The sequence below is a fragment of the Pistacia vera genome, unplaced genomic scaffold (assembly GCF_008641045.1).
Source record: "Pistacia vera cultivar Batoury unplaced genomic scaffold, PisVer_v2 Contig460, whole genome shotgun sequence".
Lineage (NCBI taxonomy): Eukaryota > Viridiplantae > Streptophyta > Magnoliopsida > Sapindales > Anacardiaceae > Pistacia > Pistacia vera.
The window spans coordinates 1,310,353-1,336,896 of NW_022196291.1; the positions used below are offsets into that span (position 1 = coordinate 1,310,353).

Consider the following 26,544-nt stretch of genomic DNA (forward strand, 5'->3'; position numbering starts at 1 on the left):
TATTATTCTTAACAATAAGGAATTCACTTATAAAGGATACACACGTAGGGGATAATACCCTTGAAAACTGTAAACGATTTAGGTTAATATCATGAATGGCCATTATAAGATTCACTGATGAATAGAAATCCTAATAAAGTTTGGTCAGGGAATATGAATCTTTTGTTAAAATATTAGCCTTACCTATTTTTTTCGTTTTTTGAATAAAAGTGAGTAAGAAAAGAGAACAGGAGAAGATCTGAGTAAGACCAACATTTATTTATTTTATTCTCTCAAAACTTGTGGGGTTGTAAATATTAATATTTATTATAATACACGATGGGACCTAAACCTGCAAATCAAAATCACGTGAGGGAAAAGTAGTAACTAGTATGGACCGACAATGCCAAATCTTATCGATATGATAAGCCTTGTTGGACAAAAACAATCAATTTTATGCTCAAGAGTGAAGTCACCAGTGAGGTAAGCTATTATGTAAATAATTAACTAATTAATTTTCTAAATTTAATTGTTACTTGTAATAAGGACAATTGTCTGCTTAATTTACTCAACTAATGAAGACATTAAGCACATCATCACATGCAACAGAAACCAAAACCATAAATGCTTAATTAATTTATTTTTTGAATTACTTGAGCAGGCAAAGGGTAAATTTATGGATCTATATTATATATTGAAAGGATATGTTAAATAATTTCAGATTTATTAAAGAGTTTGTAGCTTTCGGGTGAGAAAATTTTAATCTCAGTTTAATCTTTTAGTCGTAAAGCCTACAACAAGTAGCTTGTGACTTTGTTATCTATTGGGGTTTAATATAAACTATACGACAAAATTTAGCTACGTCGATTAACTTAAGAACAAAATAATTGATGGGGTGATAGAGTTTCGATATGTTCACGTTAATTAATGTATCAAAATAGGAGCTTTACTTCTCCGTATGGATAAGAATAATAAAACTTTTGAAATATGTATGGAAAAACTTTGAAATTGAAACGAAATCAGGATATTCTTGACCATATAACACTTGTAAGTAAGTAAGTAACCAATGAGTGGATCTCGTGTGAACTGATCAATATGTAAGCTATCAACTATCTCGGGTAGCTGAGTGGTTTGATAGAGTTTTCAGGTGTATTACTCAAGAGATTCTAAGTTTAAGTCCTTTTTCGATGGCTGATAGGAATAATAATTAGAATTCTTACTTGATTGGTAGCTTCAAATATTATTTTAAAACTCGAGCCGTTGTGAGACCTGGTAAGGTGACTGGGTCACGGGCTGACTAGTCCAATCCATTTGATCAATGACGTCAACAATAAATTTATTTTAAAAAATTATAAATTAGTCTTTTAAATCATAGTATATTACAAAAATGCCCCTAAAAAATTTCAAATTAGTCCCTAATTTTATTTATTTATTTCAAGAATATGCAACAGATTACCAATTAATCCCTAAAGTTTTAACATATTTCAAAAACACCCCTAGAAAGTTATAAATGAGTCCCTATAAATTTGAAATAAAACAAGACCCCACTACAACCTAAACCAGATCGAAGAGACTGTCGAGTCTCGATTAGATTGGTTTGGGTTTTAGAACAATAATTCTAAATATCAAAGGATTAATTGAGGTATACAAAAACTAACCGACGCTCCGTTCGTACCAACAAAGATAGATTGATCAGTCAGCAACTTGTCAATTAATCCGATTTGCCACGTCCAGTTTATGTCTTTGTCATTATCAATCTCTCAAAGACAAACTCTTGAAACTTCTTCAATCACCACCATGTATCTTCATTACAACCACCCAATCCACAAGCAATTAATTCATAAATAATACAAAAGATAAAGGGGCCCTCTTACTTGTTAAAACTTTGACTCTTAGACTAGGGTTCTGATATTTTATCACAATCAAACAAAACAAGTGGACCCTTCTCTATCAAAGAGCCTTCTATAAATAGAGAGGCTATTCCCTGCACTTCCTTCACCAACTTGGCAAGCTTTCTTTTAGATTTTCTTTTACTGTTGTAATATTACATTATTAACAATGGCTTTCTCCAAGACTTTCCTTCTTCTTGGCTTCGCTTTTGCTGTTGTTCTTCTCGTCTCCTCAGAGGTCTCTGCTCGTGAGCTCGCTGAGACCACCCGTAAGCTAATTTCTTACTCTCTCTAGATTCAGCCAATTGTGTATATTTTCCTGTTATCTCTTGGTGTTATGTGGGCAATTTGTTTCCAGTTCTTATTTTTCAATGTTAATTTTGTTAAATGGTGTTGGAAAATAAGAATATTGCATGAAAATTCCTTGCATAAATATGTTTATAGCTCTTCTTTTGCTAGTAATTTAATCCCTATATATGATGATCTCTTTGCAGAGGGAACCAACGTGGAACAGTCCAATTATGCCGACCATGGATACGGACACGGATACGGACACGGCCACGGTGGAAACGGCCACGGTGGATACGGACACGGTGGACATGGACACGGTGGCCATGGTGGCCATGGCGGCCATGGAGGCCATGGCGGCCATGGAGGACACCCTGCCGATGAGACACAGGAGGTTGAAACTGAAGCCGGAGGGAATTAGAGAAATTAATTTTAGTTTCTTCCTAGCTTAAATAAGATTATGTGTGTGTGTCAATAAGCGTGCGAATGAGAATGTTATATATATTAACGAAGCAAAAGCATGCATGGTTGTATTTTATCTTGAGTTTGCCTAAGCAATACTCCCATCTTATCATGTATCTTAAAAGTTAATTTTATGTAATGAGAATATAGTGTTGTCTGTAGTTCAGTGTGCCATGAGATCTGTGTGTTCTCCTATTATAATTTTACACCATATATAATTTCAGAAACTAACATCTTCCATTACCAGGTAAATTTTACGTTTGACTTTAAAAATTTGGGGTAACGAGGTGAGATTGTCTTTATGCCTAAAGAGTGAATGCAATATGACGGACCAAGTTTACCTTCTTAGTCTCATAAACTAATAATAACACCTCAATTTTAAAATTTAAGGGTTTAAGCTTAAAAAAAAAAGGTGGTAATTGAAGAAAAAAAAAGTGTTGGGTTCTATATGATATTTAATACTTGGAAAATTGTAGAAGGGGTGGATATGTATAATGAGAGAATATTTGTATAATGTTAATGATTTTAGATGATTTATGTATGGTTGAGAGAAATAGATAAACAAAAAAATAAATATAAATAATATTGTTTTGTTGTACATGGGTGATAGAATACCTCTATTATTATACATCTAAGGCAAAGGGGAAAAGAAAAGAGCTAGGTCTCTTTATATTATATAGTATTCCATCTAATGTAAGTATTTTTAGGTAAACTTTTTTTTTTGGGTAAGTGGATGTTTTGGTAAACTTTATATTCCCTTAAAATTAAAACATAATAACATTAATAAGTTTTTTTTTTTTGTTTTTGTTTTTAAATGACCGAAGAGTTCAGGGTAACTTGGACATATCTCAATTAGTTTTCGGGGCCCAATGAGTACCCTACAAGCTAAATGTTCCAAGATAAACTATACATTATGGTAGATGACCTCAAAGTGATTTAAACCCAGGCCAATGAAAGAAGCAAACTCTTTGACTGTCAGGCTAAGTTGGATACGGAATAATTATAATTATAGTAATATGTTACTTAGTGTAAGTATTATTTTTATTATAATTAAGTCAACAAAATAAGGGTTGCTATGTGGGGGATCCCAAGTCTTTCTTTTGCCGTGCCGACCCTCTTACTCGATAAATCCTTCACTCTTGGAATCTGATGTTGGCTTAAATAAGGTAAGGATGTGGGTTTCCATTTTCCAACCATTTGGCAAGCAAGGTTTTAGTGTCTTTCAAATCTGATGATGATGACCACAACTAGATGATCTGATGGTAAAAAAATAAAAGAGGATTTAACATGGTCTTCCAAGTTCGAGTTCTTTTAATGGTGAAAGAGTAAGAGAAATATCTAACATTGTCTTGCAAGGGAAAGATCTAACATGGTCTTCTAAGTTTGAGTCCACTTAAGGGTAAAAGAGCAAGAGGAGAATCTAACATGGTCTTTCGAATTCAAGTCCCTATGGTTGTTAATAGGGGTGACTATTGCAGCTCATATTTGACCTATAATTTCAAGGTCTCGGGAGATTAGTTGAGGTATGCGTAAACTGGCTTGAACGTCCCCGATTATAAAAAAAAAAAAAAAAAAAAAAAATGACGATGATTCATGCATTTCACTTAAAGATACTCATGTTTACTGATTATCCTACCAAACATTATGACCAGAGTTAAACCGTTAAATTAGATTGTACAAATAAAAAAAAAATATGCCGCATGATTCATGCATTTCTACTTAGAGATGTACAAAAGATATTCAGGTAATGCGACATATTTATTTATTTTTGCTTGTCTTACACTTTTATAAACTCAAAAATATATACAATTCACATATAAGTGTTGGCTTCTATGTGATATTTGATAGTTTTAAAGTTTTATATATAAAGCTGTTGACTGGATCTTGGAAAATTGTTTAATTGGTTTGATATGTTTAATGAGAGAGTATTTATATAATGTTAATTAATGATATAACAAATTAATGAAGTTATGGTATACAGATTATTCATATATTGTTTAAATAGATGAATAATATATATAATTACTCAGTTAATAAATAATGTTTAGGTAAAATTGATTTATGTTAAAATTAAAAAATAATAAAATCAATAAGATCTTAGAATAACAAGTACAACAAATTAATAATATGTTACATAAGTATTAATTTCATATTTAAGTCAACAAAATAAGAGTTGCGATGTGGATCCCAAAGTCCTTCTCTTGCCTTATCAATTAAAGTAGCAAAATGTAGCTTAAATCACAATTCATAAACCAATTTTTTTTCATTAAGCGAAAATAAAGCCATTAAAATAAATTAAAATAAAATGTTTCTCTTTAAAAGCTGCGAGTGTTCACAAACACACAGAAATCATTTGCTAAATAATTCATGGTATCAGCAGGTAGTAGCTCTTTCTTCCACTGAAGTAGCCTAACTTCAAAACCTTTTTCATGAGCTTCATATTACCATCCCCGGTGTTCCTGTTCTTTGGTGTGAAAACACCAGTGCAGGTGCTCTTGTGCAAATCCCGTATTCCATGCGAGTACCAAACACATTGAAATCAATGTTCACTTTGTCCGTGAAATGGTTCAGTCTAAATTCTTGATGGTTCAATATGTTGCTTCTGAGTTTCAGGTTGCTGACATCTTGACCAAGCCGTTGTCTGGTTCTCGGTTTAAAACTCTTCGTGATGGCTTGCGTCTTGGTGCTGCTTCCTTCCCATTTGAGCTTGAGGGATGATCCTTCACATATCAAGCCTCAAATTCTGAGGATTCAGCAGCAGAAATAAACAAATCCTGAGAAAGAACGATCAGTCCACTTTTTTTTTTTTTTTTTCCTACAGTTTTTTCTTAAGTTCAGCTTGAGGGACAATGTTAACCAAAACATCAAGCTTCACTTAACTAACAGCATGCAAGTGGGAAGTACAAGTTGCAAAACAGAATACAAGTTGGCCTGCAAGTGGAGACGCAAGTTGCAGATCAAACGAACTGTATTTAGTTAGTTGTTAGTGATCAAACGGTGGAGAACAATGATTTGCATGTATAAATGTTGTAATAGTTACTGTTCACGTAGGAAAAAATATATGGAAAGAGTTTAGTGCTCTGTTTTCTTCATCCTCTCACAGTTCGTTTTTTTTTTTTTTTTTTTTTTTCTCTACAGTCGTCTCTCTTTCTCTCTCTACTGCGTTGAAAATTTTACAATATTAAAACATTTCCTAAGGTTAAATAAAATAACCCACATGAAATATATAAATAATTCTTCAAATTTGAAAACGTGGATAATTAATTCACTAATTCTACATTATTGATTATGTAATTGGTTTATTGTAATTTTAGGTTTTATGGACTACTTTTTATCAAAGGTATTTATCGAATTGATTCAAACTCTCACTTTATTAGTGAATAAGGTAATATATGAGTTTACATTAACTATTCCTCTTCAATAAGACGCCTACCTAGCTAACATTCGGATATGGCCACCCCAATACTTCTCATTATCTCTTCCAGTTGAATAGTTTTTTAATATCAAACGAATCCCCCAAAAGGTAATTCAATGTGGTTGGCTTCCCCTCTTCCAATGGTTTCACTAGTCAAGTTAATTGTTCACCCCTTTTTAGTGTGATATATGTTATGTATAGCGTCCCTAAGGGTATATATAGGTTGAAGGATTTGTTTTTTAATCTATATTTTTGTATCAAATTATTGTTAAGTTACAAAAACAATCAGCCAAGCAGTTTAATCAATAAACCACGTGAGGAAAGTATAGTTTAAGGTCAAGATGGGGCTCCCAGTGAAGTCACCAGTGAGGCAAGCAAGTTTTCTAAATTATATTTGTTTAAATGGAGAATTTATAATACATTTCTAATTGATTTAATAACTCTCCTCTATCCAAAATCCTTTGCGGCCATCTTTTTATACTTTTTGGATTACAGAACATGCAAGGATAAAATGGATTGATAATCGATATCAAAATAGATAATAAAACTTTTGAAATATGTATAGAAAAACTTGAGATTGAAACGAAATCGGGATATTCTTGAGCATGTAACACTTGTAAGTAACAAATGAAGGATTTCGTGTGAATTGATCAATGTGTAAGCAATCAACTATCTTTGAGTGGCTGAATGGTTTAATAGGGACTTTTGGGTGTATTACTAGAGGTTCAGAGTTCGAGTCTCTCTTCGGTTGCTAATAGGGGATAGTCACTAAAGTTCTTACTCGACTGGTAGTTCTAAACATTATTTTAAAACCTGACCCGTTGTGAGACCTGATAAGGTGACCAAGTCACAGGTCAACCAGTGATGTCAGCAATACATTTTCTAATTGATTTAATAACTCTCCTCTATCCAAACTCCTTTGCGGCCATCTTTTTAATTACCTTTTGGATTACATGAACATGCAAGGATAAAAATGGATTGATAATCGATATCAAAATAGAAGCTTTACTTCCGTAGGATAAGAATAATAAAACTTTTGAAATATGTATAGAAAAACTTTGAGATTGAAACGAAATCAGGATATTCTTGAGCATATAACACTTGTAAGTAACAAATGAAGGATTTCGTGTGAATTGATCAATATGTAAGCAATCAACTATCTTTGAGTGGCTGAGTGATTCGATAGGGACTTTTGGATGTATTACAAGAGGTTCTGAGTTCGAGTCTCTATTCGGTTGCTAATAGGGGATAGCCACTGAAGTTCTTACTCGACTGATAGTTCCAAACATTATTTTAAAAAATTAAAATAAGTCTCTAAATTTTTTATTTATTTAAAAGGTGTTCAAAAAATTACCAATTAATACATAAAGTTTTGACATATTTCAAAAACACCCCTAGAAAATTACAAGGAGTCCCTATAAATTTGAAATATAGCAAAACCCCCTAAAACCTAAACTGAACCAAAGAGGATATCGGGTCTCGATCGGACTAGTCCGGGTTTTAAAACAATGGTTTTAGATTAGAGATGTTAATGGGGATGGGTTGGGCCGAGTTGGGACCAGGTACCCCTTGGCCAGGGCTTGGGCTCAACCCTATAACCATGGTCTGGGCCTGGGCCTGGCCTGACCCCGTTGCGAGGATGTCCACTAATGTTTAGGCCCGACCCAACAGGTTTTTTGTGACTCCCAATCCCGACCTATGTTAATTTCTATAATTTATTTTCTCATAGTCAATCTTTGATATATATATTTTTTTTGTCATTCATATTAACTTAATTAATATTATCTTTTGCTTTAATTACCATAGTGTGTGTATAGATTAATATGGTGGACAAGGGATCTTGGATTTGACTAAAATCGCAATTGATTATTAATCATAATCAAATCAAATCAAATTTTAATTTTTTTAAATGATAAAAACTTGGGCTGGGTTGGGTCGAACTTGGGGATGGTTGTCCTAGGCCCGACTTGTACCAACAGGCAAGCCCTAAAACCATGCCCAAGCCCATGCCCATCCTTGCAAATAACGGGTAATGTCTGGCCCATATGGGCCGAGCCGAGCCGGGTACCTATAAATTCGAGTACAATTGCCATCTTTATTTCAGGTCTCAATAGATTAGTTGATGTACGCATAAACTAACCAAACACCCCCCTTGTATCAACAGAGATAGATGGATCAATCATCAACTCTCCATCCATCAACATATCAATTAATCCGATTTGCCACGTCCAGTTTATGTCTTTGTCATTATCAATCTCTCAAAAACAAACTCTTGAATCTTCTTTCAATCACCACCACGTATCTTCATTACAACCACCCAATCCACAAGCAATTAATTAAATTTTATATACAAACATATAAATATGATCCCATGAAAATTCCTTGCATAAGTATGACATCATAAGAACATTTTAATGAAACAAACATATAAATATGATAGCATTAATCCACTCATGGTCATGAGTAGTCCACCGATAAGAGTAAATCAAGAGGATTGTGTATTGCTTCAACTTACAATCTCAAGTTTAATTTCCCATTAAACATAAATGTGGCAAAGGTAATGATTTACTTTAAAAGTCATGACGATGGGTTACTAAGAATTATAAAACTTTTATTTATGAAGTTGAGATATACTTAAATTGACCTGAATATCTTAATTAATAAAATATATATGATCACATGGACAAAAAGAAAAAGCAAATAAGACAGGGTTTATTTAAATGAACCTACTCATAATTGCAACTTTTATAAAAGACGTGTGTTTATTTAAATGAACCTGTTTATTTTTTAATATCAGTTAATGGGTAAAACATGAACCATCTCATTTGACAATTATATTATATTATATTTTTGTTCATAATATATTTCAAATAGTGAGAATATTAACGTACGTATGCATGGGTTAATTGCCCACTCTTCGCCTCGTAATTTTGCAAACAGTAAAAGATTAATGTAAAGGCTAATTATTTTTGACACGCAGGGTTGATTTTATTATCTATATGATATGATCGATCCATGTGACTCGAGTCATTATCATATCTTCAACTCTCGTCTGTAACCTATTACTAATATGACTTACACTGTGTACCTGGACACATTTTAAACTACTCTTCAGTTACTCTCTCCAACCAGGAAGAAAGATGTAGAAACGTGTTGGAATCGGTGACCACTTCATTAATAACCCATTTTTAAAATTTTTTTTCACACAATTCTGATATGAGTTGGCAATTGTAATGGAACTCATGCCGGATGCAGGTATAATATATTATAAATTGATTAATTACGAGTTATCATATTAATAATAAAGGAATGAGGGTTTTGCTAGCAGGCGAGGGGTAGGAGATAGTACCCTTGAAAACTGTAAATGGTTGGGTTAATATCACGAATAGTCACTGTAGGATTCTCCATGGATAGAAATCCTAATAGAGTTTGGTCGAGGAATATGAATCCTAGTAGTTTAAGGTTTCTTTTTATAAACCTAATATATAAACACATTATTCTCTTGTATGAGTGATATAGATAATAGCAAATATATTCATTATAATGCGATAAGTAAAGAAATATTACAATAATATTAACTCTGTTGAATGTAATATGATTTTTGATGAACTAATAGAGTAAATCGCGTTTGTTTTTTGTCTTTACTATTTCGTTATTTGTGTGTGATTAGTATTAATTCAATTTCAAACACTCTTTAATTCTTTCAAAATGTACCATTGTAATATACTAATAATCTTATTAATTTAGAGCCTTAAAATTTTCATAAATTCAAGCCTAAACTACATTCTAATAAATTTCACACTAATTAAAGCTAATCAAGAAATTGTTTATCCATTTATTCACGTTCACTATCTTGATACTCAGTTCATTTTCGAAGGGAAACTTCAAGGTTTGATTAATCTTGTAGATGGATCAATTCATAAAGTTCAGAATGCTTTCATAAATTAAATTAATGTTTAGAATGCTCATAACACGTTTATTACTATGTTTGATGCCTTTGAAGAACAAATTAAAACAAGCAACATGAAAAGAAAGAGTGATAATGACACAAGTGATAAAACCTGTTGGGTTGTAAATATTAAATATACGATAATTAAATACAAAGTTTTAATTTATTTATTATAATACATGATGGGACCTCAACCTGCAAATCAAAATCACGTGAGGGAAAAGTAGTAACTAGTATGGACCGACAATGCCAAATCTTATCGATACGATAAGCCTTGTTGGACAAAAACAATCAATTCTATGTTCAAGAGTGAAGTCACCAGTGAGGTAAGCTATTATGTAAATAATTAACTAATTAATTTTCTAAATTTAATTGTTACTTATAATAAGAACAATTGTCTGCTTAATTTACTCAACTAATCAAGACATTAAGCACACCGTCACATGCAAAAGAAACCACAGCCATTAATGTTTAATTAATTAAATTAATTAACAAATAACAACCATCTTTTTTAATAATTTTTTGAATTACATGAGCATGCAAAGGATAAATTTATGGATATATATTGAAAGGATATGTTAAATAATTTCATCTTTATTAAAGAGTTTGTAGCTTTCGGGTGAGAAATTTCTAATCTCAGTTTAATCTTTTAGTCGTAAAGCCTACTAGAAGTAGCTTGTGACTTTGTTATCTATTGAGGTTTAATATAAACTATACGGCAAAATTTAGCTAATTCATGGGGTGATAGAGTTTCGATATGTTCACGTCAATTAATGTATCAAAATAGGAGCTTTACTTCTCCGTATGGATAAGCATAATAAAACTTCTGAAATATGTATGGAAAAACTTGAAATTGAAACGAAATCAAGATATTCTTGGCCATATAACACTTGTAAGTAAGTAACCAGTGAGGGGATTTTGTGTGAATTGATCAATACGTAAGCTATTAATTATCTCTGGGTAGCTGTGTAGTTTGATAGAGATTCTTGGTGACTAATAAAGATAATCACTGAAGTTCTCATTTGACTTGTAGTTCCAAGTATTATTTTAAAACTCGAGCCATTGTGAAACCTGGTAAAGTGATTGGGTCACGGGGTGACGAGTCCAATCGATTGGACCGACAAGTCAACTATAAATTTATTTTAAAAAAATTATAATTAGTCTCCTAAATCTTAGTATATTACAAAATATCCCTAAAAATTTTAAATGAGTCCCTAAATTTTTTATTCATTTTAAGAATACCCAAAAACTAACCAATTAATCCCTAAAGTTTTAACATGTTTTAAAAACACCCCCTTAAAATTAGAAATGAGTCTATAAATTTGAAATAACAAGACCTTTCTATAAGCTGAACCGGATCAGAGAGGCTATTGGGTCTTGGTCAGACTGATTTAGATTTTAAAACAGTAATTTCAGATGTCAAAGAATTAGTTGAAGTACACAAACTAACTGACACTCCCTTCATATCAACAAAGTTAGATGGATCAATCAGCAACTTATCAATTAATCTGATTTGCCACGTCCAGTTTGTCTTTGTCATTATCAATCTCTCAAAGACAAACTCTTGAATCTTCTTCAATCACCACCATGTATCTTCATTACAACCATCCAATCTACATGCAATTAATTCATAAATAATACAGAAGATAAAGGGGCCCTCTTACTTGTTAAAACTTTGACTCTTAGACTAGGGTTCTGATATTTTATCACAATCAAACAAAACAAGTGGACCCTTCTCTATCAAAGAGCCTTCTATAAATAGAGAGGCTATTCCCTGCACTTCCTTCACCAACTTGGCAAGCTTTCTTTTAGATTTTCTTTTACTGTTGTAATATTACATTATTAACAATGGCTTTCTCCAAGACTTTCCTTCTTCTTGGCTTCGCTTTTGCTGTTATTCTTCTCGTCTCCTCAGAGGTCTCTGCTCGTGAGCTCGCTGAGACCACCCGTAAGCTAATTTCTTACTCTCTCTAGATTCAGCCAATTGTGTATATTTTCCTGTTATCTCTTGGTGTTATGTGGGCAATTTGTTTCCAGTTCTTATTTTTCAATGTTAATTTTGTTAAATGGTGTTGGAAAATAAGAATATTGCATGAAAATTCCTTACATAAATATGTTTATAGCTCTTCTTTTGCTAGTAATTTAATCCCTATATATGATGATCCCTTTGCAGAGGGAACCAACGTGGAACAGTCCAATTATGCCGACCATGGATACGGACACGGATACGGACACGGCCACGGTGGATACGGACACGGTGGATACGGACACGGTGGACATGGACACGGTGGCCATGGTGGCCATGGCGGCCATGGAGGCCATGGTGGACACACTGCCGATGAGACACAGGAGGTTGAAACTGAAGCCGGAGGGAATTAGAGAAATTAATTTTAGTTTCTCCCTAGCTTAAATAAGATTATGTGTGTGCGTCAATAAGCGTGCGAATGAGAATGTTTTATATATTAACAAAGCAAAAGCATGCATAGTTGTATTTTATATTGAGTTTGTCAAAGCACTACTCCCATCTTATCATGTATATTAAAAGTTAATTTTATGTGATGAGAATATAGTGTTATCTGTAGTTCAGTGTGCCATGAGATCTGTGTGTTCTCCTATTATAATTTTACACCATATATAATTTCAGAAACTAACATCTTCCATTATCAGGTAAATTTAACGTTTGACTTTAAAAATTTGGGGTAACGAGGTGAGATTGTCTTTATGCCTAAAGAGTGAACGCAATATCACGGACCAAGTTTACCTTCTTAATCCTAAAAACCAAACACAATAAAGATCAACTCACAAGTCACAATTTAATCTTATAAATTTTCTCTTATAATCATAATGTAATAGCTCATAACTGGGTAGACGTGACCCATTTACAAATTAACCAATTGCGAGTTACTACGTTGAGATTGTGAAAGAAAATTTGTGAGATTAGATTGTAATTGTATTATTGTCCCCTAATAATAACACATCAATTTTTAAATTTAAGGGTTTAAACTAAAAAGTGGTAATTAATGAAAAAAAAAAAAGTTTTGGGTTCTATGTGATATTTAATCCTTTTAAGTCCTATAAAGATATTGGAAATTTGTATAATAGGTGGATATGTATAATGAGAGAGTAGTATACAATAAAACTACACTTACAACCTTCTCATATAACTTTTTTTATACAATTTTGAGGTGATAGCTCACGATTGGTCAGATTGTATTTGGATATATGTCACTCACTGCGAACTAACCAATCGCGGGCTGCCACATGAGTTGTATAAAAAAATTATAAGTGTAATATTGTTCACTTGTATAAGGCTAATGATATAACACACTAATGATTTTAGATGATTTATGTTTGGATGAAAGAAATAGATAAACAAAAAATAATATATAAATAAAACAAATATAAATATATTGTTTTATTGTATATATATATATATAGTTTTTTCATGTAATGTAAGTATTTTTAGGTAAACTTTATTCTCCCTTAAAATTAAGACATAATCACATCAATAAGATCTTGATACGGAATATTTATAAAGTATATTAATATATTAATTACACAAGTATTAATTTTATTATAATTAGGTCAACAGAATCAGGGTCGCCATGTGCGTCACAAGTCCTTCTTTTGCGCTTTTTTCTTGTAGAGCCTGCGTGTCCTTTTCCAGTTGTCTGTGCGTTTTGTTGAACCTGTGTGCTTTTGCTTCCGAGCCTGCATGCTCTATTCCAGGTGTCTCTGTCTTTTTGTGGAACCTGCGTGCGCTCTTGTTGGGGCGTATGTCCCCTAGTTGTTTGCGCTTTGAGCATTGTGCCCGTAGGGCCCTTCATGTTACGTTCTAACTTGGTTTTTTTTGGGAGAAGGACTTTTAGTCTTTTGCATACCCAAGGTTTACCGAAATGATAAGTTTGTATCCAAAAAATTTTAAAACAATAAATAAGTACCTTCATCATGTTCTATTAGTAATTTTCGTTTGATAATAATGAAAAGACTAAAACACCTTTGAAAGTTTAATATTTTAGCTTTTTATAAATTTAAAAATTTCTAAAAAACCCCCTAAGTTTGCTAATTTGACTAAATACCCTAATATATAAAATTTTTATAAAATAACAAAAACACCCCCACCACCAGCTGTGCCAGATTCCAGCCACCACCTCCGGAATTTAGCTAAAAAATTGTGTTACGACATAGACCCGTCGGATCTGTGTCGTAACGCGTCGATTTGGCCAGAAAAGGCCAGATCTATGTCTAGCCTTTTTCGGCCTCGACAGGTAGATCTGGCCGGAAAATGCCAGATCAATGTGTTACGACACAGATCCGATGGGTCTATGTCGTAACATAATTTTCTAGCAAGATTTCGGCCTCGACGGCCAGATCTGGCCTTTTTCGGCCAGATCAGCCTCGGATCTTGCCTGAAAATGTCAGATCTACACGTTACGACACAGATCTGATGGGTCTGTGTCGTAACGCAATTTTCTGGCCAGATTCGGACGGTGGTGGCTGGAATCTGGCACTACAGGTGGCGGGGGTGTTTTTGTTATTTTATAAAAATTTTATATATTGGGGTATTTAGTCAAATTAGCAAACCTAGGGGGTTTTTTAGAAATTTTTAAATTTATAAAAAAGTAAAATATTAAACTTTGAAATACATTTTAGTCTTTTCACTATTATCAAACGAAAATCACTAACAGAACATGACGGAAGGTACCTATTTGTCATTTCAAAACCTTTTGGATACCAATCTGTCGTTTCGACAAACCTTGGGTATGCGTAAGTCGTTTGGCCTTTTTTTTTTTAAATATAAAACTTAACTTTTCCCCAAATAAAAAAAAAAAGTTCCTTTTAGTCGATATATCTCTCACTCTTGGACTCTGATGCTTGCTAACACAAGGATGTGGGTGTTGGAGTTGTCTACTACTTCAATATTAATGGGTTACGCAGATACATTCAGGGTTTTTGTTGTAGGATTTCTTTAAGTCATTAATTTTTTATTGAGTTTAGGCTTAAAATAAGAATCCTTATAAAATTAAGTTTTATCACTTTAAACATATATATATTTTCTTGTTATGAATGTGATAATAATCATAAGACAATTTATTCATTATAAACGAAAGAGGAGATGAAGTATTACAATAATATTGATTCAGCTTGATGTAACTTATATTGGATGAATTAGGATAAATTACACATATTACTTTTTCTTTGTTTACTGTCTGTTATTTGTTATATTGTTATTTTATTCTCGTTGCCGTCTCCATTTCATTCGGTGGGCTTCCAAATTCCAACCATTTGGCAAGCAAGGTTTTAGTGGCTTTCAAAATCTGACAAACATTATGGCTAGTTGAGGCATATTGTTTTTGACATATCAAGAATTAAACCGTTAAATTATATGTGTCTTAAAAGCTATTTTATATATGTATTGAGAATGTGTACAAGCATGAGGTTAATTATAATACATCCACCAAAATGAGTATGTGTACATTAATGTGTCTTTACATTATTGATTATATAATTGATTACCATCGTCTATTTTTAGATTTTATGCGATTCAAAAAGTATATATCAAATTTGATACAAACTCTCATTTATTAGTGAAATACGTAAATATATGAGATTTTACTTAACTTCTCCTCTTTCTACAAGACGTTTACCTAGCTAACATTCCGATATGTCCGTATTCAAACTTTTCTGGTCCACCCCAATATACTTCTCACTTATCCTACCACTGTTGAATAGTAATTCAATGTGGCCAAGTTCCCCTTTTTGACAATTGGTTTCGCTACTCAAGTTCACTTTTCACCCTTTCTTAGTGTGATTTATATGTTATGTATAGCCGTACCTAAGGGTTTATAGGTTTGAAGTAGATTCGTTTTTTAATCTATATTTAATATCAATATTATTGTTAAGTTACAAAAACAATCAGTCTAGCTAGTTTAATCAATAAACCTTGGACCTAAACATGCAATGCAAACAAAACCACGCGAGGAAAGTAGAGTTTAAGGTCAAGATGGGGCTCCCAGTGAAGTCACCAGTGAGGCGAGCAAGTTTTCTAAGTTATATTTGTTTAAATGAGAAATTATTAATACATTTTGTAATTGATTTAATAACTCTCATCTATCCAAACTCCTTTGCGACCATCTTTTGAATTACCTTTTGAATGACATGAACATGCAAGGATAAAAATGGATTCATAATCGATATCAAAATAGGAGCTTTACTTCCGTAGGATAAGAATAATAAAACTTTTGAAATACGTATAGAAAAACTTGAGATTGAAATCAGGATGTTTTTTAGCATATTTCGTGTGAATTGATCAATATGTAAGCTATCAACTATCTTTGAGTGGTTGAGTGATTCGATAGGAACTATTGGGTGTATTACAAGAGGTTTTGAGCTCGAATCCTTCTTTGCTTACTAATAGCTAGGGGTGGCAACTGAATTTCTTACGCAGTTGGTAGTTCCAAACATTATTTTAAAACTTGACCTATTGTGAGACTCGATAAGGTGACCAAGTCATGGGACGACTAATGACATCAGCAATAAATTTTTTTGAAATTGTAAATTAGTTCCTTAAATCTTAGAATATTAAAAAATTAAAAAAATTTAAATTAGTCCCTAAATTTTTTATTATTTAAAATGTCCAAAAAATTACAAATTAATACCTAATGCTTTGACATATTTCAAAAACACCCCTAGAAAATACAAGGGAGTCCTCATAAATTTGAAATGTAGCAAAACCCCCTAAAAACTAAATCGGACCAGAAAGGGTGTCAGGTCCCGATTGGACTAGTCTAAGTCTTAAAATAGTGGTTCTAGGTTAAAGATGTCAATGGGATGGGTCGGGTCGGGCCGGGACCGGGTACCCCTTGGCCCAAGCCTAGGCCCGACCTCAAGACCCTGGCCCAAGCCCGGGCTCGGTTCGAGCCCGTTGCAAGGATGTCTAGTAATGTCCAGGCCTAACTTGACTAGCTTCTTGTGACTCCCAGTCTCGACCCATGTTAATTTCTATAATTTATTTTCTCATGGGCAATCTTTGATATATTTTTCTTCGTCATTCATATTAACTTAATGAATATTATCTTTTGCTTTAATCACTATATTTTTTGTGTGTATAGATTAATACGGTGGACAAGGGATCTTGAATTTGATTAAAAGCGATTGATTATAAATCATAATCAAATAAAATAAAATTTTAATTTTTTTAAATGATAAAAACTTGGGCTGGCCTAGGCTGGACCTGGGGATGGTTGTCCTAGGCTAGGCTCGTACCTACGGTTGAGCCCTAAAACCATGCCCAGGCTTGTGCCCATCCTTGCAAACAGTGGGTAATGCCTAGCCTGTATTGGTTGGGCTGGACTGGGTAACTAGAAATTCGGGTAGAATTGTCATTTCTATTTCAGGTTCAAAGAGATTAATTGACGTGCATGTAAATAAACCGAATACCCCGCTCGTTTCAACAGAGATAGATGGATCAATCATCAACTTATCAATTAATCTGATTTGCCACCTCCAGTTTATGACTTTGTCATTGTCAATCTCTCAAAGACAAACTCTTGAATCTTCTTCAATCAGCACCACGTATCTTCATTACAACCACCCAATCCACAAGCAATTAATTAAATTTTATATACAAATAATTAATATAAAAGATATAGAGGGTCCCTCTTACTTGATAAAACTGACTCTTGAACTAGGGTTCTGATGTTTTATCACAAGCAAACAAAACAAGTGGACCCTTCTCTTTCAAAGAGCCTTCTATAAATAGAGAGGCTATTTCCTGCACTTACTTCACCAACTTGGCAAGCTTTCTTTTAGATTTTCTGTTACTGTTGTAATATTACATTATTAACAATGGCTTTCTCCAAGACTTTCCTTCTTCTTGGCTTCGCTTTTGCTGTTGTTCTTCTCGTCTCCTCAGAGGTCTCTGCCCGTGAGCTCGCTGAGACCACCCGTAAGCTAATTTCTTACTCTCTCTAGATTCAGCCAATTGTGTATATTTTTCCTTTTATCTCTTGGTGTTATGTGGGCAATTTGTTTCCAGTTCTTTATTTTCAATGTTAATTTTGTTAAATGGTGTCGGTAAATATTGTATATTGCATGAAAATTCCTTGTCATAATATGTTATAGCTCTCCTTTTCTAGTACTTTATCCTGTATTGATGATCTCCCTGCAAGGGAACCAACGTGGAACATCCAATTATGCCGACCATGGAACGGACCCGGTGGACACGGCCACGGTGGATACGGACACGGTGACACGGACACGGTGGACACGCCACGGTTGGACACGGACACGTGGCCATGGTGGCCATGGCGGCCACGGTGGCCATGTGGCCATGGAGACACCCTGCCGATAGAAACAGGAGTTGAAACGAAGCGGGAGGGAATTAGAGAAATTAATTTTAGTTTCTCCCAGCTTAAATAAGATTATGTGTGTGTGTCATAAGCGTGCGATGAGAATGTTTTATACATAACGAAGCAAAAGCATGCATAGTTTTATTTATTTGAGTTTGCCTAAGCACTACTCCGTCTATCATGTATCTTGAAAGCTATTTATGTATGAGATTATCGTGTATCTGTAGTTCAGTGTGCCATGAGATCTGTTGTTTCTCCTATTATAATTTACACCATGTATATTTCCGAAACTACCATCTTCCATTATCGGTAATTTAACGTTTGACTTTAAAAATTTGGGTAACGAGGTGAGATTGTCTTATGCCTAACGTGAATGCAATACATGGACCACTTTACTTCTCAATCCTTTAAGTCTTACAAAGATATTGGAAATTGTATAATAGATGGATAGCTATAATGAGAGGGTAATATACAATAAAATTACACTTACAATTTTTTTATGTAACTTTTTATACATCCTATGACAGCTCACAATGATCTTTTACACCTGAGAGATAAGACTCACGGCGAGCTAACCAATCTGAGTTGTCACATGGTTTGTGTGAAAAAATTGTTAGTATAGTGTTACTCACTTGTATAATGTTAAGATGAATAACAACTCAATGTTTTAGATGATTTATGTTGGTTGTGAGATTAGATAAACAAAAAATAATTAAATAAAACAAATATAAATATATTGTTTTGTTGTATATATATATATTCTATAGATTTTCACTTAATTTAGTATTTTTAGGTAAACTATTCTCCCTAAAATCAAGACATAATACATTAATAAGATCTTAGATACGGAATATTTATAGTATTTAATAGTAAAGTATATTTTTATTATATTGGTCAACAAAATAGGTCGGCATGTGGACCCAAGTCCTATTTGCGCTTTTTCTTGTTGTAGAGCCTGCGTGTTCTTTCCAGTCGTCTGTGCGTTTGTTGAACCCGTGTGCTTTGCTTCCGAGCCTGCATGCTCTATTCCAGGTGTCTCTGTCTTTTTGTGGAACCTGCGTGCTCTCTTGCTGGGGCGTATGTCCCCATTGTTTGGCGCTTTGAGCATGTGGCCGTAGGGCCCTTCATGTTACGTTTTAACTTTTTTTTTTTTGGGAGGACTTATACATACCTAAGGTCTTCGAAATGATAAATTAGTATCTAAAAAGTTTTGAAATAATAATAGGTACTTTCATCATGTTTTTTAGTGATTTTCGTTTGATAATAGTGAAAAGACTAAAATACTTTGAAAGTTTAATTTTTAGTATTTATAAATTTAAATTTTTAAAAACCCCCTAAGTTTGCTATTTGACTATCCCCCATATATAATTTTTTATAAATAACAAAAACACCCCCCCACCTACTGTGCCAGATTCTGGCCACCACCTCCGGAATTTGGCTGAAAAATTGGGTTACACACAGACCCGTCAGTCTGTGTCGTAACGCGTCGATCTGGCCGAAAAGCCAATCTATGTCTGGTCTTTTTCGGCTTCGACGGCTAGATCTGGCCGGAAAATACCAGATCGCCAGGTTACGACACAATCCGATGGGTCTGTGTCGTAACCAATTTTCCAGCAGATTCCGCTCGACGGCCAGATTTGGCCTTTTTCGGCCAGATCGCCACGGATCTTGTCGGAAAATGCCGATCTACCATTACGACACATATCTGATGGGTCTGTGTCGTAATGCATTTTTCGTCCTAAATTCGGGCGGTGGTGGCTGGAATCTGGCACTACGGGTGGCGGGGGTGTTTTTGTTATTTATAAATTTTATATATGGGGTTTTAGTCAAATTAGCAAACTAGGGGTTTTTAAAAAATTTTAAATTTATAAAAAACAAAATATTAACTTTGAAACATTTTAGTCTTTCACTATTATTAAACGAAAATCACTAACAGAACATGACGGAAAGTACCATTTGTCGTTTCAAACCTTTTGGATACCAATCTATCGTTTCGACAACCTTGGGTATGCTAAGTCGTTTTCCTTTTTTTTTTTAATATAAACTTACTTTCCCCAATAAAAAATAAAAGTTCCTTTTAGTCATAATCTCTCACTCTTGGACTCTAATGCTTGCTAACACAAGGATGTGGGGGTTGAGTTGTCTACTACTTCAATAAGGGTTACGCAAATATATTCGGTTTTTTGTTGTAGGATTTCTTTAGTCATTAATTTCTTATTGAGTTTAGGCTTAAAATAAAATCCTTATAAACTAGGTTTTATCACTTAAACATATATAATATATATATATATATAATATATATCTATATTTATTAATTATTATATATATAATTATATATATTATTTTGTTAGAGTGTGATAATAATCATAAGACAATTATTCATATAAAACGAAAGGAGATGAAGTATTACAATAATATTGATTCAGCTTGATGTAACCTATATTGATGAATTAGGAATAAATTACACATATTACTTTTTCTTTGTTTACTGTCTGTTATTTGTTATATTGTTATTTTATTCTCGTTGCTGTCTCATTTCATTCGATGGGCTTCCAAATTCCAACCATTTGGCAAGCAGGTTTTAGTGGCTTTCAAAATCTGACAAACATTATGGCTAGTTGAGGCTATTGTTTTTGACATATCAGAATTAAACCGTTAAATTATATGTGTCTTAAAAGCTATTTTATATAGTATTGAGAATGTGTACACATGAGTTAATTATATACATCCACCAAAATGAGTAGTGTACATTAATGTGTCTTTACATTTTGATTATATTATTACCATCGTCTATTTTTAGATTTTATGCGATTCAAAAAGTATATCAAATTTGATGCAAACTCTCATTTATTGTGAAATACGTAAAAATATGAGATTTACTTAACTTCTCCTCTTTCTACAAACGTTTACCTAGCTAACATTCCGAAGTGCCGTATTCAAACTTTTCTGGTCCACCCCAAATATACTTCTCACTTATCCTACCACTGTTGAATAGTAATTCAATGTGGCCAAGTTCCCCTTTTTGACAATTGGTTTCGCTACTCAAGTTCACTTTTCACCCTTTCTTAGTGTGATTTTATTTATGTATAGCCGTACCTAAGGGTTTATAGGTTGAAGTAGATTCGTTTTTTAATCTATATATATATCAATATTATTGTTAAGTTACAAAAACAATCAGTCTAGCTAGTTTAATCAATAAACCTGGACCTAACCATGCAATGCAAACAAACCCCGCGGGAAAGTAGATTTAAGGTCAAGATGGGCTCCCAGTGAAGTCACCAGTGAGGCAAGCAAGTTTAAATATATTTGTTTAGATGAGAATCTATTAATACATTTTCTAATTGACTTTTTTACATACATATAAGTAACTTTCGACCATTTTTTTTTATGTTTTAGATAAGGTAATGGCTACCCCTTGGTACAACTCAACTTAGGCCGGGTGACAGCTTTCAACCATATGTTTCTCTATCCATCCAGCCATAAGTGGGTGGTTTCGACCAATTTTTTCAACATATGATTTAGAAAAAAAGCATGTTTATTAAATTACTAACTCTCTCTATCCAAACTCCTTTGCGGCAATCCTTTTAATTACCTTTTGATTACATGAACATGCAAGATAAACATGGATTAATAATCGATATATATATCGAAAGGAGATTAATAATTTCAACTTTATTAAAGAGTGGTTGCTTTGGTGACAAAATTTGGTTGTATAATTTTTAATCTTCATGCCTACCGTAGTTTTTTAATATAAATCTCACCAACTTCGATGTGGTTTTCTTTGAATATTGTAATTATACGACAAATTGACTAAGTCAGTAGCCTAGGAACAAGTAATGGGGTGATTAGGTTTCCATAATTTTTGTTCAAGTAGGAGCATTGCTGTCCTCTCTCTATATATAAACTTTTAACACAAGAAACTTAGAGAAAAACAAATGGACTGGGTATATTAACCTAAAAAGTAACAGGGCGACTTCCTTTCCAAATTTGAAGTTAATTTATCAAATCAATAAGGAGCATTACTTCTTTGTATGAATAAAAATAAAACTCTTAACATAACAAAGCTTAGAGAAAAACTAAATTGGACTAGGTCTATAACCTAGTACCAAGTAATGGGGCGATTTCCTTTCCATTCAAGTTAATTTATCAATCAATCAGGGCATACTTCTTTGTATGGATAAAAACTAAACCTTTAACACAAGAAGCTACTTATTAGAAAGAAAAACTTTACTATAATGAGTGTAGATGTGTTTGCAAAAGTAAAGAAAAAAAATTTCCTCCTTACTCTCAATATTAAGCCTCACCTCTCCCTTTTGTGGCCGAATAGCAAGCCTTGTAATCTCTAGGGTTAGTTATACACGAAAAAATCTTGTTTTCGAGTTGCGAGGAGGCAATTACTAGGTTAAAAATAAAAATAAAAAAAGATAGTACACCTCAAAGAGGACCCGAACCTCTAGTGTATGAGCCCATGACCAAACCTTGTTTAAGTATAAATGTTATTGATCTTTCCACTGTATGTATATACAATGTAGATGAATTGTAAAATTTATGGAAAAGCTTGAAAATTAAACGAAACCAGGATATTCTTGAGCATAAACACTCGATATAACAAGATTTCCTAATGAATTGGTGGTGTTAAAGTTATCAATTAAAATCGATTTTCCACGTCCTAGACAAGTATTTATTATATCATAAATGTTCATTACAATAACCCAATTCACAAGCAATTAAATAAATAAAGAAATTAAAAGATATAGGGGGTCCCTCTTACTTGATAAAACTTTGACTCTTGCACTAGGGTTTTAATATTTTATCACAATCAAACAAAACCAGTGGACCCTTCTCTTACAAAGAGCCTTCTATAAATAGAGTCCATTTATTGCACTTACTTGAGCAAATTAGCCAGCTTTCTTTTGAGGTTTTACATCGCAGTTGCAGCTTTAGAAAATATATTACATTATTAAGAATGGCTTTCTCGAAGACCTTCCTTCTTCTTGCCCTCGCTTTCGCTGTTCTCCTCGTCTCCTCTGAGGTCGTCTCTGCTCGTGAGAGCACCCAAGCCTGTAAGTTAATTTCTCACCCTCTTGATTCGGCCAAGTGTATATTTCAATCGATCTCAAGAATGTTTTCACGTAGTTAACTTATTCACTCTGTCTCTCCTGAGATAGTTAACATAAATATCGACGTTCACATATTGATAATATTTGTAAATTAAGTTAAAGTTACTGTATTGCACGAGAATATCCTTGCATATAAAATTGCTAATATACATATGATCTCTTTTGCAGATGGAACCAACAAGATGGACCATGGGTTCGGGGACGGTCATGGCGGACATGGCGGACACGGACATGGCGGACATGGCGGCCATGGAGGCCATGGCGGGCATGGTGGTCATGGAGGACACCCTGCTGATAAAACTGAAGGTGGAGGGAACTAGAGAAAATTTAGTTTCTTACAAGCTGAAATAAGATTGTGTAGGTTTTTAAAGTGTGTGTCAATTAATAAGTGTGCTCGGGGATCTGGGGTTGAATGTTTCATATTAAGAGAGCATGGACAGTTGTATTTGTTGAGTTTCGCTCGCTTAATATTTGTATTTGTATTACTCCATCTTATAAGTATGTTTCTTTGAAACTTCTTTTATATAATGAAAATTTGTGCTATCTACAATTACTGTGCCAAGATATCGAAGATGTTTTATTGTATTGAATCAAGGCAAAAACCTGTGGCCTAAATCAGCTTATAACTCTGGATGATTAACCAATTATATATGGCTTAAAAGATAAATCTCACACTAGCTAGTTTAAGACGTCTTTTGTTAAATTTAACGTTCAAATTAATTTGAAAATTGGAGATGATATTGTTAGTTCTCAAAATCAAAGGCAAAAACAAACTCACCTTCTTACTTTTGAAACTGAATAATAACACTCCCAATCTTCGAAGTTAAAGTGTTAAACGAAAAAGTTAACAAAAAGTAGGGGTAATATTGTTAGTTTCTCAAATTGAAAGAGGAAAAATGTTTTTTGTCATAGATAAGGGAGTGAATTATAAAAATTAAGTAAAGCAATTAATTTTAAAAAAGTTGACAGCTGTGGGATTTGAACCCACGCCCTTTCGGACCAGAGCCTAAATCTGGCGCCTTAGACCACTCGGCCAAACTGTCTTACATGCCTGAGAAGGTCATCATATAATTAATATCGCAACCATGGCTTTCTCCAAGACTTTGCTTCTTCTTGGCCTTGCTTTTGCTATTGTTCTTCTCATCTCCTCTGAGATATCTGCTCGTGAGCTTCATGAGACAAACCAAACCCGTAAGTTAATTTTCTAGCTAATTAACATCCTCTTATTTATTGCTTGTGATATACATATATATAATAGCTTTTGTTTTATTTTTTTTATTTTTTTTATTTTTTTTGGCATAGAGAATAGTTCAGGAATCGACGTGGAAGAGTCATCCAACAATGGTGTTGGCAACGATAATGGAAAGGATTGCGGGTGCAGCACCCACGGGGACGGAAAGGGGCAGGATGAGCACGACAGGGAATATCATGATGAGTTAGATATACATATATATGTTTAATATATACTGCAATTAACATATGTACATCATATGAATTAAAAAATAAATATAATGGAGATTCCTCGAATTATATACAATAATGCTTGAGTTATCGATTAAACTACCGATTTGACATACTGACTAATATGAATTGAGTTAAATTTTGAGATTTGGGTAATTGGACAGGTGGATCGGTATGTGAAAATCGATAGCTTGATCGGTAAGTGTAGTATTGCCCAATTATATAACATAAAAAAGGTGAAAAAAAAATGGAAAAGAATTGGCGTCGCCCGGACTCGAACCGGAGACCTTCAGTGTGTTAGACTGACGTGATAACCAACTACACCACGACACCAGGTTGTGTGTTGATTTCGATTTTTTTTATATATACAATATAATATTTAAACATTGCTGATCCAGCCCTTGGGAGATAGAAAGGTATTATGCACCCATGATTTTTGAAAAATATTATATACGCTCTCATTTTTTATTTTATTTTTTTTTTGATACTTTTTAGACGAAAATATAATTCAAGCGGGTTAATGATAATATAAAGGGGTATAGAATAGTTTTTAAAAAATTGTGAATGCATTTAATATTTTCACTATCTCTTAAGGGATTGGGATTTGGGAATAAACAACCCTAGTAATGGAGTAAATTATAGATTTCCAAGAGTGAGTTTAAATTTTCGAATAATATTTTCCTAAATTTGACAATGAAACAAACATTCAGGTAAATGCTTGAGCCTAAAACCTTCAATTCCTGTAAGTTATTAATCAGTATGATGATGATTCTCTTAGTCAATTATTAAATCAATTTCTTAAAGACAAAAAATTATCACCAAAGTTTACTATCATCCAATCCACAAGTAACTTACGTATGCATGCATGATCAGTCACCTCTTCACTTCGTTTAATTGCTTTCTGTACAAATAAAATTTCATCAGAATCGAGCAAAAATGGTGGACCCTTCTCTTGAATCTCTCTCTTTTTCTGTTCTTATGAAAGTTGTATAAATAGAGGGCTTCACATTGCATTTATTCATCCAAAGACTTTGAGCTAACAAGTTTAACTTTAAGTTCTTCACAGTTTACACTAATGGCTTCCTCCAAGACTCTGCTTCTTGTTGTTCTTTCATTTGCGGTGGTTCTTCTGATCTCTTCTGAGATCTCTGCTCGTCAGCTTGTTGAAACAGCCCCATCCTGTAAGCCTCCTGCAGTCCAGCTTCTTAACTCTTTTAATTATTTAGCTTCCATCATGATCAGTTACTAGACTGATGCTTTCTTTGATATTTGATCTCTTTTGCAGAGAAGAGTACTGGACAAACCAATGTGAAAGAGTCCAACTGTAGTGTTGGCTACAATGGAACTGACTCCAGTTGCGGAAACAGCAGTAACCAGAACAATGGAAATGGCGGCAATGACCAAGACAATTCCGGCCATGAGGGTGAACGACCATGACCATAACCATGACAAGATGATATGATGATGCGACAAGTGAAGAGAAGATGGAGATGGAGATGACTAGACAAACCCTAGTTTCCCCTGCTGGGTTCTTTATAAAATGGTGCATTAGAATTAGTGTGTCAAAAATAAGGTGTCCGTAAGCCAAATTTGGGTGTGAATAAATTTGATGTCATTAATGTCATAGGGG

The 26,544-nt window shown here is 33.5% G+C and overlaps 3 protein-coding genes and 2 non-coding genes across 6 annotated transcripts; 3 read left to right on the top strand and 2 right to left on the bottom strand.

Annotated features, from left to right (window-relative positions):
* Window positions 1-1,967: 1,967 nt before the first annotated feature.
* On the top strand, window positions 1,968-2,779 carry LOC116145291 (cold and drought-regulated protein CORA-like). The gene is made up of 2 exons (XM_031430741.1): window positions 1,968-2,137; window positions 2,363-2,779. The coding sequence occupies exons 1-2, from the start codon at window positions 2,038-2,040 to the stop codon at window positions 2,575-2,577; spliced, it is 315 nt and encodes a 104-aa protein (XP_031286601.1). The 5' UTR covers window positions 1,968-2,037; the 3' UTR covers window positions 2,578-2,779.
* An 8,979-nt stretch (window positions 2,780-11,758) lies between these two features.
* Window positions 11,759-24,003, top strand: LOC116145290 (cold and drought-regulated protein CORA-like). 2 transcript variants are annotated; one of them, XM_031430739.1, is made up of 3 exons: window positions 11,759-11,930; window positions 12,156-12,302; window positions 23,685-24,003. In XM_031430739.1, exons 1-3 carry the CDS (start codon window positions 11,831-11,833, stop codon window positions 23,771-23,773), a joined length of 336 nt encoding a protein of 111 aa, XP_031286599.1. In that variant the 5' UTR covers window positions 11,759-11,830; the 3' UTR covers window positions 23,774-24,003. The 2 variants fall into 2 exon arrangements, with proteins under 2 accessions (XP_031286599.1, XP_031286600.1); XM_031430740.1 differs by lacking the exons at window positions 11,759-11,930; window positions 12,156-12,302 and adding an exon at window positions 23,231-23,396 and having other exon boundaries at window positions 23,622-24,003.
* A 413-nt stretch (window positions 24,004-24,416) lies between these two features.
* On the bottom strand, window positions 24,417-24,496 carry TRNAL-UAG. The gene has a single exon. It is a non-coding gene; the product is annotated as a tRNA-Leu (tRNA).
* Window positions 24,497-24,538: 42 nt separating this feature from the next.
* On the top strand, window positions 24,539-26,351 carry LOC116145171 (N66 matrix protein-like). Its single transcript, XM_031430604.1, has 4 exons — window positions 24,539-24,644; window positions 24,756-24,888; window positions 25,079-25,086; window positions 26,200-26,351. The coding sequence occupies exons 1-4, from the start codon at window positions 24,539-24,541 to the stop codon at window positions 26,349-26,351; spliced, it is 399 nt and encodes a 132-aa protein (XP_031286464.1).
* On the bottom strand, window positions 25,174-25,247 carry TRNAV-AAC. The gene has a single exon. It is a non-coding gene; the product is annotated as a tRNA-Val (tRNA).
* Window positions 26,352-26,544: the final 193 nt, after the last annotated feature.